Genomic DNA, 16,489 nt, shown 5'->3' on the forward strand with positions numbered 1-16,489 from the left:
TATGCATAGACTTGCTGTGGCATGAGATAAGTAAATAAACCCATGGGTTTTCTGTTATTTGCAGCCTAACCAATACAAACATGGATAAAATAAGGGGCAAAAGGCAAGAACAGAATAGAACGCAGAGGATGAGATTACTTGACAAATGGGGAAAACATTCAAACTTATCTGTAATAAAAAAATTCAAATGAAATAACTATTATTTTCTGCCTAGCACAGGTATCATTAAAAAGGACATTCATTATTTATAGGAATATAAATTAAGATGCTCTTTCTGGGAAGCAAATTGGCACAATAATATCTAATGAGTGTTTAAAACACTTTCTAGCAACTAACCTGGTAACTCTACTTCTAGATATCATCCCGTTAAAATAATCCTAAACACCAAAAAATCCCGTGTGCAAAATGGTAAAACAAGTTAGGGTAAAAACAGTTGACTATGATGCCTCTACTGTATGGAATATTACACTGTCATTAAGAATCCAATACCAGAAGTTAAAAATGCTTTTTGACCTGAATAAAAGGGGGAAATGGAAAGGACAAATGAGTTTATATGGCTATGAGTCTCCAAAAAGAGCTGGGAGGTTATCAGAGGGGTTGCCCTTATGCACACCTCAGCAGAGTCCCAGAGACAGATAAAGTAGATACAACCCCAGGTATTGGTTCTGCTGAGGGCTACAGAGACCCACAGGTTCTATGGTCATGGCAGATGGAGTTCAGTGCCGTGTCATTTGGCCCTACTTCGGAGTTTGTGTTTCTGTGTGATGGAGCTGAACTCAGATGAGATCTTTGTTCACAAGCCTCTCCTGTTACTTTTACCAGAACTGTAGTTGGTGCTGGGGTTTAATGCATACCCAGGGGACCTGAATCTCTGGACTGACCATGTGATAGCCAGACCCTGAGCCTCAAGAGACTTCAGCTCCTACACTCTGGTTTATTGGACTTACCAGCTAACATGGAGGTGAAGAAGGTCAACCACCACACCAGGGAGCCAAGACTGCCTACAACTGAAAGCAGGAGGATTGCATCCAGCATCCATGTGGAATCTAAGCCCCTCTTGATATAGATGTGGAGTGGACACAACCATTCCAAGGTCCACAGGATGGAGGAATAGAGTATGGATTAGAGTGGACTTACTGATAATCTATTCATGAACTATTGCAGTTAGTAATCGAAGAAAATGTGGCATTGGTGTGGAGAAAGTGGCCATGGTGGCTGCTGGGGGTAGGCAGTGGGAGGAAGAGATGAGATGTGGGGGTGTTTTCAGGACTTGGAGTTTTTCTGGGTGGTGCTGCAGGGACAGTTACCAGACACTGTATGTTCTCCCATGGCCCACTGGGTGGAATGTTGGAGAGTGTGGGCTATGATGTGGACAATTGACCATGAGGTGCAGCGGTGCTCAGAGATGTATTCACCAAATGCAATGAATGTCTAATGATGATGGAGGAGATTGTTGTTATGGGGGAAGGAGTGGGGGGAGGGGGATGGGGGGGTATATGGGGACCTCATATTTTTTGAATGTAATATTAAAAAAATAAAGAAAAAAAAGAATTCTATTTTTCAAAAAACATTTTAAAACATCTGCTGGAATGGCAAATGAAAAAAAAAAACAAAACTGCATATTCCATATAATTATAACTGCAAAACAAGACCACCGCCTGCCCTGTGGACTTTGGACTTACTTAGCCAGCCCCTACAATCACGTAAGCTAATTTGTTGTACAAAAATCTTTTCCTGTATATCTCCTACTTGTTCTGCTTCACTGGCCAAACCTTGCCAAATACAATGATCTTAGAATAACACAGCTGTTTTCTTTACCAAGTAATTACAGCATGCAAAAAAAAACTTCATAAATTAAAAAGATCTTCCTTATTAGAGGGGGAAAAATTGTTCTTTTGTTAAAAAAAAAAAGATGAAGTACATTCTGTTTTAAATAATAATAATTGTTTTGGGGTAGACAGACTGATGAGGGAAACTTTCTTGTCTTTCTCAATTTCCAAATTATATTTAAAGATGAATTACTTTCCTACCAAAAAGCATTTAAAGATTTTAAGTATCACTTAATAAATCTTTTTTCCTAAAAGCAAAGGATCAGTGATATTTAAAGGAGTAAAGGACTACAGTAGTATTGAAACTATAAAATTAAGTTGTCATTTCTCTTAAGACATGCAGGTAGGACCCTCCAGTGGTGGCATATAACTCCCCAAATCCTCTCATAACTCCACCTGATTTAGTAATTAAGGCTGACAGTTCATACTTGGCTCCTCACTACCCTTATTACAGCAACCTATAGAGTTATGTCTGCCTTCTAGATTATTTCAAGTTGCTTGTGTGGAGGAATGTCTTAAAATAATTTAACCAAAAAATCCCTCTAATTTCCCATAGGGCCTAGAACGGCATTTTGCACAAAGAGGCATTCAAAAGATTTGTACAATAAAAACAATCTAGGCACACTATAGCATTATTCTAACCATCTGAATAAGGGAAATGAAATTCTCCATTTGAAATTATATCTGACGATCTAAAATGGAAAATTACGTGTAGAGGTTAACTAAAAATTAATAGTAAAAGTTCCTTTCTTACATCGGTTCCTCCAAATTTAAAAACTAGTAACTATATCTGACTTCAGGAACAATGAAAAAAAAAAATCAGTCTTAGACCCACTGTAAAGTTTAAGCTTAAGCTCCACCTATGTTGGATGAGAGAAGATCACATGAAGGCACTGAATATTTAGGTCAGGAGGACACCTCGTTTGTTACACCTTTTCAGGAATTTTCATTACAACACCCAGGATAAACATCTAGCACTATGACCAGGAGCTTCCTACTTCCTACCTCTTTTCCATTCAGAAAGAGTCAACTGTACTGCATTCTTCTTTATAAAATGGTTCTCTGCACTGTGACCTTTATTGCTGCCCTGTGACCACCTTTTAAACATCTGAGACGACTGTCAGGTCCCCTTTCCCCAGGTCCTTCACCTGCTAATATAACACCTTCCAGATGCCTCATAATTCTAGACTTTCACTTAAGTCCACCAGAGGCCCTCATATAACTATGACTCTCGTAAGTGAACACAGGATTCCAGATGTGGACTGACAACTGGTCAACAGAAGAAAATTACATTGTGGCTGACTTTGAACACTACTTCCACTTATGCGATAGAGTTTGGAGGAGTCAGCTAGGTCTACAGTGAGTCCATATAAAACTTTGTCACCTAAAACCTTTTGGAATTCAGTGTTTAAAAATGTCCAATTATTTTAATACCACAAAATTATGCTATGCCATTACCCCCAACCTAGGGCTGCACATCAGGTACACAGGGACAGAGGTGTGACAGACAATGCTCTAAGAGACACAAAACCTCACGGGTTAACTACAGCCAATTTTAAAACAAGCAATTTCTTCCCAGATACATTCCATTATTCTTTATGTGTTATCTGCAATAAATAAAAATGTATTTATAATCAACCCTGGATCTATAATTATGTTTTCTTGGCTAACACACCAGGTTAAAGAGATGGGTCCCCATATTTCTTTATGTTAAAGGAATCCTTATATTCTTAGAATTGGGAATCACTGATATAATTTAAAAAACAGTAGGCTGGAAGTGGCTAATTTCTATAGTTCTACCGACAAAAGGAGGTCCTGGCTTTGTATTTCCTTTGTGCTCTGTGCCTCATGATTTGATCCCAACAAGACACAAAGTAAGGGCAGGCCCTCTCTTCTCCCTCTGAATCCAGTTCCCCCTGCCCATGGTGCCAGGAGCATCCCTGGATAAACTGCAAATACTGATATAAGTCTTTCCTTTCCTTCCAGGAGACCACAGCCTACAGGCTAGGGTAAACTCACAAGCATCAATTCTTTCAATACCAAAGCAGCAGAGACCTAGTTGTAACTTTTTTCTTCTCTAATGTTTGCCTTTGTCTTCTGGATAACCTCATGCTTTCAGCAAGAGCCATTTTACTCAAAGGAAACATTCTGTTTTAAAGCTACAAAATTCAACAGTTCAGCAGAGCCTGAACTTCTGAAATCAGTCAGACCCAGGTCAGAGCACCATCATTTCCTAGCTATGCTACCTTGGGCAAAACAATTCCTCTTTCTCAGATTCAAGGACTGTAAAATAAATCCACAAAAGTAACTTCCTCATAATTCCTTCTTGTGGGGATTAAATGAAGGGTGGTATGGAAAGTACTTCCCACTGTGCCTAGTGCTTACTAAGTACTTCAAGGGCAGCTATTATTTCTACTGCACATTTTTTTTTCTCATTAACCTTTGTTTTAATGGGTCTCACAATTCTGTGACAGCTTTGTAGTCAAGCTGTTTCCATTTAAAAAGTACTAATTTAAAAAAATAATCATTTAAAACTGTCAGAGGAAAGACATTCACAAAATTCTTCCAGTGATAGTACACATGTTTAGGATGGAAATGATTGAGGATTAAAGTATTCCTATCTCTTCTTTCCTACAGATAAAGAATGGAGACCTGGAGCTATGAAATAACTTCCCAAGCCCCGAGGGCTAGCCTTATATAGATGAGAGAAAAGCCAAGGGAAGACTTCCTGCATGTTGCAATTTTGCATACAATATATCCTCAGGCCTAACCTAAAGGAAGCATCCAGACCTAACTCTAGATACCTAACAGCGCATAAACACCTTCATAGAAGGGACCCCGGTGCCAAGAGAAGCGGTTGGCACACAGCAGATACTCTGTAAACGCTTGCGGAATGAACCAGTGCCTGCCTGCCCATATCCAAGATAATGCCGTGATGCTTCTTCCTGACCTACACAAGACAGGAGGTGTTTGGGGGGGAAAAAAAACTTCTGTTAAGTTTTAATATTGTTTTTACCGTAACTTTGAGTTAAATGAAGGAACTGAATTCAACAATTCCTTTTAGGAAAAAAAGGGGTAAGAGGTCCGGGAACCGGATTCAAGTGCACTTTCACATTTTGGGGAGTTATGACTAGAAATGCCAACTATTTTCCAAACCCACTGCTGGGCCCTTGCCTTGCCCATAGCCTCAGTTCCCTTGTCCTCTACCCGCCCCGCCCCCCAATACAGAACTCTCCCACACCAAAACTCCCACCCTTGGACCTCCCCTTCCCAACCAGAGCTCCAAGGTCTCCTCTACTCTCCCCTCCTCTCTCCACTTCCACTCGTACCCGCTCAACGCCCGCCCTCAACGTCCAGCGCCCAACGTCCGGCCCCCAACGACCAAGGCCGCACAGCCTTCGCCCGCCCCTCTTGCTCCTCCACGCGCCTCGGAACCCTGACCTGGAAGGCAGCGAAAGGGCCCTTAACCCTGACCGGTCTCTGAAGTCTGGCCGTGGTGGCGTCTGCCCCTGGGGAACCCCGGCGCCCAGACGCGCTCTCTCAGCTTCACTCTTCCGCAAGGCCCAGCAGCCCTTCTGCTGCGTCCGCAAGGCGCCTGCGCAGTCCGCGCCCACGTGCGTCTCAGCGGCGCCCACGTGCGTCTCAGCGGCGCCCACGTGCGTCGGCTGCGCGCATGGAAAGTGCGGTCCAGGCCCCTCGTTCGCCCTTGGTGGTTTATATTTTTACTGCTGGCACAGAGACTGCCAGCGCAGGAGTTCCTCCGCGTAAACTTAATATATCTATTGTTCTAGCTTATTCTAGGAAGGTTTTTGGTGGGCAAATTTTGAGCGCAGAGACGCAGACCTTGGCTCCCGGAAGGTAGCTGAGTCCACATTAACCACCTAAAGGTCTTTTGAAATTTTTCTAAATTAATCGGCTTCCTCTGTCTGGTCTTGGAGGCAAAAGACGTGATTATTTTTTTTTTTTTCCTGACTTAAGGCACGTGATTCTTTATACTGCCGAAAAAAACATTTTTTTTACTTTTTCTTTTGACTTGGATCTATTCAAAAGGAAAGTGGCATAATGTACGCCCATGCACTCATCAGCTGGCTCCGATGTTATTTATTTGTTAATCTTGTTTATACCTCTACTCCAGTGTCCATCTCACACTCTTCATCCTCTTGTTGGAAGCATATCCCAAACTTGATCTTTTCTTTCTTTCTTTCTTTTTACTAGACTTTAGGTTTTAGAATAGTTTTAAATTTACAGAAAATTTGAGAAGATAGTGTTATGTTGGGAAGGAAGCCGAGGAAGGGAGGTGTCTTAGAAATCAGTCTGGGAGCCGAGTTCCTAGGGTTAGTTTGTGATGGTTTATGCTAGCTTTCCAGTTTTAAGGTCAGGGGCGAGATAACTCATATCGACTTTGTAGTTGGATCCAGTCCGCTACTGTCAGACTGGAAAGTTTAGAGAGGGAACAGGGACAAGAGCTCTGTTTTCCTATCAATTAGGAATGCACACCTGCAGGAAGGGGAGAAGGAAGGTGAAGGAGAGGCAGGGACAGGACAAGAGCTCTGGGTGTAACATAGTACAGAACCTTCCCATATAAGCCTCACCTATTTGTTACAATTAATGAACCAAAACTGACACATTAACAAAAGCTGTAGCTTATTTAGATTTCCTTAGTTTTTACCTATTGTCCTTTCTCTTTCAAGATCCCAACCAGGATATTATATTACATTTTGTTATCATGTCACATTGGACTCCTCTTGGTTGTGGTAGTTTCTTACACATTCCTTGTTTTCCGTGACCTTGACGGTTTTGTAGAGTTCTGGTCAGACGTTTTGAAGATGTTACTTGATTCGAATTTGTCTGATTTTTTTGTCATAGTAAGACTGGAGTTATGGGTTATTGGGAGGAGGACCAGGGAGGTAAAGTGTCTTTGTTATTATATCAAAGGTACATAATATCAACATGATTCATGACTGTCGCTGTTGAACTCGATCACCTAGCTGAGGTGGTGTTTGTCAGGTTTCTTCACTGTAAAATTACTGTTCTCCTGCCCCTTTTTCATAGTGTATACTTTAGAGGGAAGTCAGTATGTGAAGCCCACACTTAAGGTGTAAAGAGTTGTGCTCAACCTCCTTGAGGGTGGAGTATTTACAAAAATTATTTGGAATTTTCCTGCATGCCAGATTCGTCTCTCCTCCCTTATTTATTAATTTATCCAATAATTTATATCAGTTTTGATTTACGAATATTTATTTTATACTTTGACTTATAATCTACTGTATTTTGTTGCTCAGTTTGTTCCAGCTTTAGCCATTGGGTGCTTTTCACTTGGCTTCTGTGTTCTTTTGACATACCTTTATTAATGTGTTTGTTTTTTTAACATGTCACTGCTTTCTGGGATGTGTCTTTTCATCCATTAATATTTAAGTGTGTGTCTTTAAAAGATTATGACTTGTAGGGTGTCAAGACCATTCAATGGTAGAAAGAATAGTTTTTTCAACATGTGGTGTTGGGAAATCTGAACATCCCCATGCAAAAGAATGGAGTTGGACTAGTACCTGACACAATATACAAAAATTAATTCAAATGGACCAAAGACCATATGAATGGTCCTTGATAAATAAGTTCTTAGAAGGAAACAGAGGAGGAAGTCTTCAGGACCTGGATTTGGCACTGGATTCTTAGGTATGACACCAAAAGCATAAACAACAACAACAAAAATAAATAAATTGGACTTTCAAAGTTAAAAGTTTTGTCCATCAAAAAGCATTGTTAAGAAAGTGAAAAGATTAGCTATGTAATGGGATAAAATAGTTGCAAATCATATATCTAATAAAGGACTTGTATCCAGAATATATAAAAGATTCTTAGAACTTCACAGTAAAAGGACAAGTAATCCTATTAAATAATGGGCAAAGGACATGAATAGATATTTCTCCAAAAATATACAAATAGCCAGTAAGCACATGAAGAGATGTGCAACTTCATTAGTCATTAGAATAATGCAAAAAAAACCCACAATGAGATATCATTTCACACGTACTATGATGACTATAATTTTAAAAATGGAAAATATCAAGTGTCGACAAGGATTTGGAAAAATTGAAACTCTCATGCATTGCTGGTAGGAATAAAAAATGGTAAAGCTGCTGTGAAAAGCAGTTTGGCAGTTCCTCAAAAAGTTAAACATTTTCCAGTATTTCCACTCCCAGTTATAAACCCAAAAGAATTGAAAACAGGAACTCAAACAGAAACTCGTATGGAAATGTTCATAGCACTTTTATTCACAATAGCCAAAAGATGGGAAATAAAACCCAAGTGCCTATCAAAAGATGAATGGATAAGTAAAATGTGGTATATTCACATAATGGAATATTATCCAGCTATAAAAAGGAATGAAGTACTGATACATACTACAATGCAGATGAATTTTTAAAACATTATGCTGCATAAAGAGGTTGTATTGTATGATTCAATTTATGCGAAATATCCAGAATAGGTATATCCATAGAGACAGAAAACAGATTGATGGTTGCCAAGGGCCGGGGAAGGTGGGGGGAAGGGAATGGGAAGTAACTGTTTGATGAGTACAGGATTTCCTTTTGGAGTGATGAAAATGTTTTGGAACTAGATGAAAGTGGTGATTGCACAACTCTCTGAATGTACTAAATGCACAGAATTTTTCACTTTTTTTAAATGCTTAATTTTATGTTAGGTGAATTTCACCTAAATAAAATATTGTGACTTTTTAAAAACATCACCAAAAATTGTCACCTTTAAAGATATGTTCTTAATATCATAAAACTAGTATTTAAAATTCCAGAGAGTCTTAAATGATTTTCGTAGTTGGTATGTTACAAGTCAGGATCCCAACAAGATCTTGTATTTGCATTTGGTGATGTCTTTTAAAAAGATATTTCTCTTTTAATTTTTTTCTTTTTCTTGCAATGTATTTATTGAAGTAACTGCAGTTTTTCTCACATTCTGTTTTGGTTGCATCCCCCCTGGCAAGAATACTTCACATGTGGTGTTCTGTACTTCTACTGAATCACAGACAAGACACATAATATGTAGTTGTTTCCTTTGGAGGATATTAGATTGCTCTATTACAGCAGTTCTTAACCTTTTTTATTCCACGGACACCTTCACCAGTCAGGTGAAAACTAAGTCCACGCTATACTGTGTATTATTTAATAAATATATCACACTGCACCAACACATCCTCACAAGAACAATGTTTTTTTGAATTTCAGTTAGATTCAAGTGTTGTCAGCTGGAGCGATCCATTATAAAAAGTCCCATTAGCTATTTATCTCATGGTTGTAAAGCCGTTGATGATCATTACCAAGATTCATTTTTTATTGGGATTTGTGAAATGGTGATTATTATTTTTTCTGCATTTATCCCATGGAATTCTATAAAGAATTTTGCCACTTTGATTGAACTTCAGTTTGTAACAGGAAAGGTAGGTAAATGGCTTCGTTTTATCTCCATTATCAGTTTTCAGAATTTGATAAGTTCCCAGCACCCTCCAAAGATGACCAATGAAATTTTTAAAAGTATCATCATGCACTCTTGATTTTAACATGGTTGATGTGGGTGGTGGACTTGGCCCAGGGTTAGGGCGTCCGTTTACCATATGGGAGGTTCATGGTTCAAACCCAGGGCCTCCTTGACGCGTGCGAAGCTGGCGCCTGCTCAGTGCTGATGCGTGCAAGGAGTGCCCTGCCACGCAGGGGTGTCCGCTGCATAGGGGAGTCCCATGCGCAAGGAGTGCACCCCATAAGGAGAGCCACCCAGCAGGAAAGAAAGTGCAGCCTGCCCAGGAATGGTGCCGCACACACGGAGAGCTGACACACAAGATGACACAACAAAAAGAAACACAGATTCCCAGGCCACTGACAACAGAAACAGGCAAAGAAGACGCAGCAAATGGACCCAGAGAACAGACAACCGGAGTGGTGTGGGGGGTAGGAGAAATAAATAAATAAATAAATCTTTTAAAAAAACGTGGTTGATGTGTTGCAAACTATCATTATTTTTCAATGCTAAAATGTTCCCATCTTTGACCAGTGGGTGCACCTTTGAATTGCTTTTCTGAGTCTTTTTTTACACAACTTCCATTATCTTTGCTTTCTTCCTTGATTCCTGTTAAAATTGTCTTGTACTTTTTCTGCCTCCAATTTACTATCCGCCCTTTCTCCTAAAGAAGTCAGGTACCTTTTAGTGGGAAATGAAACTTAAAGAGATCACAGTCTGGAGAGTAGGAGTGTGAATTGGGTTGACCATTGTTCTAGGCCTTTTCCTAGAAGACAGACTTGTTAAAAAAGTAAAATGTTAAAAATCGTAACAATGGAATGGGTGTAGCTCAGTTGTTGAACATGCACTTCACATATACGAGGTCTTGGGATTCAATCCCCCATACCTCTTTTTTTAAAAAAAGCATAATGAGTTCATACTATTTCTAAATTCATATTTAGGATTACAAAGTTTTTACTTTATTTTATATTTATGTTTCTTTTCGCTTATGCTGAAAATATTGGTTCCCAAAGACAAGTATTTACATGCTTTATATTAATAAATATATTACTTTAAGAATAACAATACCAATATCATTACTAACAATATGGTTACTGAAAAAGCTTAAGGTTTCTTTCCTGCTCTCATTGTGAACAATATATCTTAGTTGGGGTATTTGATCAAATTATTGTTTTAAAGTTAAATCAATTCTTTAATGTTTCAGACACTTAAACTGCAAAGTGTGCTTTAAGAAGTACCATCATTTAAGGAGGGAATTGTCATTTCCTTTTAAAGGAAAGAGGAACAGAGTTATACAAGGCTGTATTTTTTAAACAGATTTTTTGTGTGCCTGCAGTTAGTGCGAAAGAAGCTTGAAAGGAGTGTATTACGTTTTGCTTTGCAAAATCTTGTGATGAAGACTCGTCTGAGTTAAGTATTTTCACTCAAAAGCTGGGCATTAGAAGTTGCAATGAAAAGAATATAATTTCACTGGACATCATTTCATTCGCCAAACCGCCCCAGATTGAAACTGTTCACCTTACTTCTCCGGATCCGGTTGAGCAACTGTATTCAACACACTTTTTATTGCTAATTATTGAGCTCTTCCTGTTGGTCAAACCCCATGCTGGGTACTGCAATACCCAGCCGGGAGAGGGCGCTCAGGGTCCGGTGTCAGAGACAAGCACGCCAATAATTCTTTATTTTGATGACCCCGGGCCAGGGACTGAACACCGGACCACGTAAGTGGGAAGTTGGCCTTCAACCACTGGTATACACCGGCTCCCCAATATTTCGTTATCAAACAACGGCAATAGGTGTCACGCCGTAGACATGAACAGTGTGTTATGGAAACCCGGAGAAGTCTTGCAGAGATGAATTTTCAGAGAGGCAGTTAGACTGCTCCCACTGACTTCGCCCCATGTCTAGTGCCAGGTGTGCCCATCAGGTCTGGGAAGTCCCCATTTCGAATTCTCTGTTATCGTTTTATGCCTCTGCTGATACAAGAAAGGGCCAGAGGATGAGATGGAACAGTGTCCAATGACTTCATGCTGCAGAAAGAAACTACCAGCTTCGGTCGGGAATGGGCGTGAAGGGCAGGACATGTTAAAGGAAGGAGAGCCGGCTCGGCGGGTCAGCACCGGGGTTGGTGACGGTGAGCCCACGTCCCGGCCCTGCGCTCCGGCGCGGTGAGACAGAACTCTGCGCGACTCTGCTCCGCGCGGGCCCCGCCCACTGCAGACAGGTTACCCGGGGGCTCAAGGTGCGCTGGCGTCACACCGCCCCCACGCGCTGATTGGTTGCTTCCAGGAGCTCCGCCCTCTCAGCTGTAGCTAGCCCGGCGTCAGTGTCGCCGCCATCTTTGTTGATGTGTCAGCTCCGCGGGGCTTCGGGGAAGCCGCGACGCACCCAGCGAGGTCCCCGCCGCGTTTTCAGCCCCTGCCCCCCCTCCCACGCCGGGTCTGTGGGCCCCAGCTATGGAGAAGTTGGCACCTGGGCCAGAGCTCCGGCGGCCTCGTTAGGGTGCGGCCCGAGTCTGGGAAAAGTGGGGTGAGTGCTCGAGGGTGCCGGGGGCGGACGGGACGTCTCGGTGGAGGCGCGGCAGGGTAGCCAGCCTCCCGCGGCGTCCTGCATGTCCCCGGCGGGAGCGAGTCGGCTCCCAGCCTGGCTTCGCCCGGCGGAATGAGGATGGGGGGGTTGAGCGCGGGGGAACGGGGTTCTGAACCCCTTCTTCTCCTTGCCTCCCTCCCTTGGGTCCCGGGCCGCTGGGGAAGGAGGTGGCGGGGAGGAGGGTGGCCTGTTGGGGAGGGCGGGGTCTCTAGGAGCAGCCGAATTTGGGCTGGTCGCCTGCTGTGTAGGTACGTACTGTAGCTGGAACCCCACCTGCTCGAGGATCTTTCTTAGATCGAATCGCATATTTCGAATTTCTTCTCCACCGTGAATCTGTGTGTTTTTTTGGGGGAGAGGTGTTATGTTTACTGTATGGCTACTTTTTTTTTTACCCCTTTCCAAACACTTCCATTACTGTGCTTTTAAATTACTCGGAAACGATTCTTTAGATTTGCCGATAAGAGAAATGATTACAGTTAAAGTAATCATAACTGTTAGGATTGCCTTTCCTCTAAGGCCATCAGGCATTTCATAAACCTTGAATGGTAAGGAATATAATATTCAAACGTGTGGGTCTATCAAATGTGTAAAATGCTAAATAAAGCCCACTTCCACATCTCCGGTATCAAGTCTGGGAAACAATGCAGGTGTAATTATTGCCCAGCTGTTAACACTTTAGTAACTTCTGCTAATATTCACATTTTGATTTGGTTTAGAGAAAAGAGGCCTGGATTTGGAGTCAGAACACCTGGGTTTGAATTCTGCCTTTTTTATAGTAGAGTCTTGTTACCTTGTGCAGTTTCTTTCTCTTTTAAATGATCAAAGTTTACCTGTCTCATGGGAATTAGAAGAGATAGTATAGTAAAATAGGCAGTACAGTCCCAGGTACTTTGTAATCTCTGTGTGTGTATCATTTACCCTTATGCCCAGTTTTTTTTATTTCTCCCAAAATGATAGGCTGGGGGGTTTTCAAGGAAAAGTCCGATAAATCAGTGGAGCAGTGTTTCAGTTTATCCTCTATTAAGTGCTTAGTTATGCCGGTTGTGAGTGTAGACTTACCAGCTACTGACTACACCTTCCTATTTGCAGTGTGGTGATCCTGATTAAGGCTCAGGAGACGCTGATAGTGAAACTGAACTATATATCTCTTTGCGTAAAGCTACTTTTCAGTTCTTTCTTTATCCAAATAGAAAACAGTGATGATTGTCCTAGTTCTTTATTTCCTTTCTTTTTGCTGAATTCATGTTGTTTTAAATTCAGTAACAGTATTAGCTAATTCACAAATTTTATAGTATTAAGAATTAAAACTCCTTTTTACAGTGTAATAGGCTAGCATGTATAATTACTGAAGAATCTCCTTGGTAATACATGGATTGTGTTTATATTGATTTTATCTTTTTAAAAAGATTTTATGTAATTCAGAATAAATGTGTATAAACTTAGAGGTTTCTTGAAACAGTGGCAACGCCATAGACTCACACTGCTTTTCAGAATCTTGTTTATTGCTAACATGAAGGGAATGGCTAGCATGTAGCACAGTAACCACTCTAACCTTTAGTTCCTTCACCGTATAAACTTAAGAATTGTCCTTTGATATTATACAATGACAGCATTGCTGCTGCTGATTGCTTAGTATATTCAGCTTAAAAACCTTTTTACAGCTACATTTTGACATGGTGGAGTGAAGATAAAACAGGGCAGTATACTCAGGAAAAAAATGATAGGTGGATAGACAACCTTATGTAGAGATTCAGAAAAGCTTCTTTTCTTTTGCGGAATGACTAACAGTCTGACAATCTTTACTAGTTTACTAAATTTATCTAACATCTTCATATTAAAGTGGGAATCCTTAACCTGAAGTTCTGTTTTTTCCCCTTTAATAATGTTTAGATTTTTATTTTCTTTTACCTCTTAACTTTAGATACTAAAGCTGATTCATGAATTTTTGATAAACATATTACTGGGCTTATAATGTTATGAATGTTATGTTTAGTACTCACAGTAAAGACACATTTTCACAGTAAAGTGAAAGCATAGATCATTTTAATCTATAAATATTCTCCTGATCTTATCATGTTGTTTCAAATTTCCCCACTGAGCTTTCTTAGCTACTGAGATTTTAAAATTTACTTGGGTTGGGAGAAACAAACAATATTGGAGTGAAGGTGTGATAGACACAAAGTAGAAATCAATCCCAACATATTACAGTATTGGTTGGATTGTGAGTATATTTTTTATTAACACTTGTACTGGCTATCATTAAAAGATGTGAGCCAGAGAAGTGTCTATTGTAAGGATGATTATGTAGTAAATGATAATGAAATTGGTTTCAAAATTTAAACATTAACCAAAACTTTAATGTAAGGCAGACTTATAGATCATCTTTAAAAATTTTTTTAACCTTTTTTTTTTGAAAAGCAAATTACAGTTCGTTTGTTTCCTTTTTTCAGATCAAAAAAAACTTTCAGATGAAAAAGTTTCTCATATTTTTTTAGATTCGTAGTTCAAATGGTGAGCCTTACACAAGAAGCTTAAAAATAAAATTACTAATAGCTTTTTTGCTTTAATTAAAAAAAATATATGTAAAGAGATGTAAAATTGTGTAGCTGTAAGATAACCATACTGATAATTTGACATATATGCTATGACTTAATGTTAACAGTACTGTCACTGACCCACTTTTTCTTGGAATCCTGATGAACCATAATTTTCGTTTACTTCTCTTGTTTCACAGTTTGGTACTAGTTTGGGAAGTCCTGCTCCATCTGAGTCTTTTTTTTTAAACATCTCATATGGGTTGTAATTCACATACCATAAAATTATCCTGACCTATCTTGGGGGCAAAGCTAAACAAGCCCCCCATGGGGATAACTGATTTTGGCCGGATATACTTTACCAAAAGGTGGACTAAAGGCAACTCTTTAATTCTAATGCTCTGAGTCCCTTACAGGAAATTCAATATATTAAAGTTAAATTTTACCAGAATGATTAATTGGGATGTGACTGTCTTTACAAAATAGTTCTGGGTGGCAGACTTGGCCCAGTGGTTAGGGCATCTGTCTACCACATGGGAGGTCCGTGGTTTAAACCCCGGGCCTCCTTGACCCGTGTGGAGCTGGCCCACGCGCATTGCCGATGTGCGCAAGGAGTGCCTTGCCATGCAGGGGTGTCCCCCGCGTAGGGGAGCCCCACGGGCAAGGAGTGCGCCCCATAAGGAGAACCGCCCAGCAGGAAGGAAAGTGCAGCCTGCCCAGGAATAGCGCCGCACACACGGAGAGCTGACACAAGATGACGCAACAAAAAGAAACACAGATTCCCATGCCACTGACAACAACAGAAGCGGACAAAGAACACACAGCAAATAGACACAGAGAACAGATAACCGGGGTGGGGAGGGGGAAGGGGAGAGAAATAACTAACTAAATAAATCTTTAAAAAAAAAAAAGTTCTTCTTTTCCATAGAACTGTAGAGTTTTTTTGAAAATTCCAGCTCAGTTTTAATCTTTTAATTAAAAGTAGAATTTGATCTGCATAAATTTACTTCATATGAAACTTCAATATCATTGTGTAAAACAAGGTTTTCATGTTTCCTACACAGGTTCTGTTCTGTTCTATTTTTAAAAAACTATCAAGAAAAGGTGTTTTTAAATGTATATAACAAAAGTCAGTTATTTTGAAGTTGTTATTATATTGGACTGTGGATGCTTCTTTAATTTATTACTTCTGATTTTGTTTACCATATTAAAATCTTGCTAGAACTTCTCGTAAAGAAGTTATTCTTTTGTTTGCTTTGCTTTAGAAGTATATTTGGAGAAAATGTAAAAAACCTTTTGATGTACTTTTCCTACAAAGGGAAGTAAACCATTATGTTAAAGAACAGAGTGCTGTCATAGGCCAAAATTGCTTATCTTAATGACATTATTTGGGAAGTATACAACTGATATTGTTTGAGACTCAAATGGTACATTTTATAATTGAAAATTTCTAGTTTTTTTTTAAACAATATTTATACTGAGCTGAACCACATTTTCCTATTAGATTTAAAGCACTCAGCATCTTTTTTTTTTTTTTAAGATTTATTTCTTTCTCCCCACCCCCTCATTGTTTGCACTTGCTGTGTCTGTTCTTCTTCCGTGTTTCTTTAGGAAAACTGAACCGGGGACCTCCAATATGGGAGGGAGGCACCTAATTGCTTGAGCCACCTCTGTTCCCTGCTTTGTTGTGTCTCTCATTTTGTTTTTTGTTTTTTCTTTCTCGTTGGATCATCATGTTGTGTCACCTTGCCACGCCTGCCCATTACATCAGCTCGCTGTCTTGCTTGTCCTCTTTAGGAGGTACTGGAATCTTCCACACCAAGCTTTGTTGTGTTTCTCATTATATTTTCCTCCTTGTGTCTCTTGTTGTGTCAACTTGCTGCGCCTGCCCATAACACCAGCTCTCTGTCTTCTTTAGGAGGCACCAGGAACCGAACCAGGGACCTCTCATATGGTAGGCCGAGGCTCAGTCACTTCAGCTACATCTGCTTCCCCACTCAGCATTTTTTA

General features: G+C 40.2%; 2 protein-coding genes across 2 annotated transcripts in view; one reads left to right on the plus strand and one right to left on the minus strand.

The window, feature by feature from the left end:
• The window catches only part of TDRD1 (tudor domain containing 1), an 84,519-nt gene extending 77,826 nt beyond the window's left edge, over nucleotides 1-6,693 (minus strand). The window contains exons 1-2 of the mRNA XM_058299480.1: nucleotides 6,596-6,693; nucleotides 5,271-5,364 (exon numbers count right to left, since the gene is read on the minus strand). Coding sequence (XP_058155463.1) covers nucleotides 5,271-5,364; nucleotides 6,596-6,693 — 192 coding nt within the window. The remainder of the gene's footprint in view (nucleotides 1-5,270; nucleotides 5,365-6,595) is intronic.
• Nucleotides 6,694-11,670: 4,977 nt separating this feature from the next.
• CCDC186 (coiled-coil domain containing 186) overlaps nucleotides 11,671-16,489 on the plus strand; it is a 45,173-nt gene continuing 40,354 nt past the window's right edge. The window contains exon 1 of the mRNA XM_058298353.2: nucleotides 11,671-11,885. Coding sequence (XP_058154336.1) covers nucleotides 11,704-11,885 — 182 coding nt within the window. The 5' untranslated portion in view covers nucleotides 11,671-11,703. The remainder of the gene's footprint in view (nucleotides 11,886-16,489) is intronic.

The sequence above is a fragment of the Dasypus novemcinctus genome, chromosome 6, assembly GCF_030445035.2.
Source record: "Dasypus novemcinctus isolate mDasNov1 chromosome 6, mDasNov1.1.hap2, whole genome shotgun sequence".
In the NCBI taxonomy this organism is placed as follows: domain Eukaryota; kingdom Metazoa; phylum Chordata; class Mammalia; order Cingulata; family Dasypodidae; genus Dasypus; species Dasypus novemcinctus.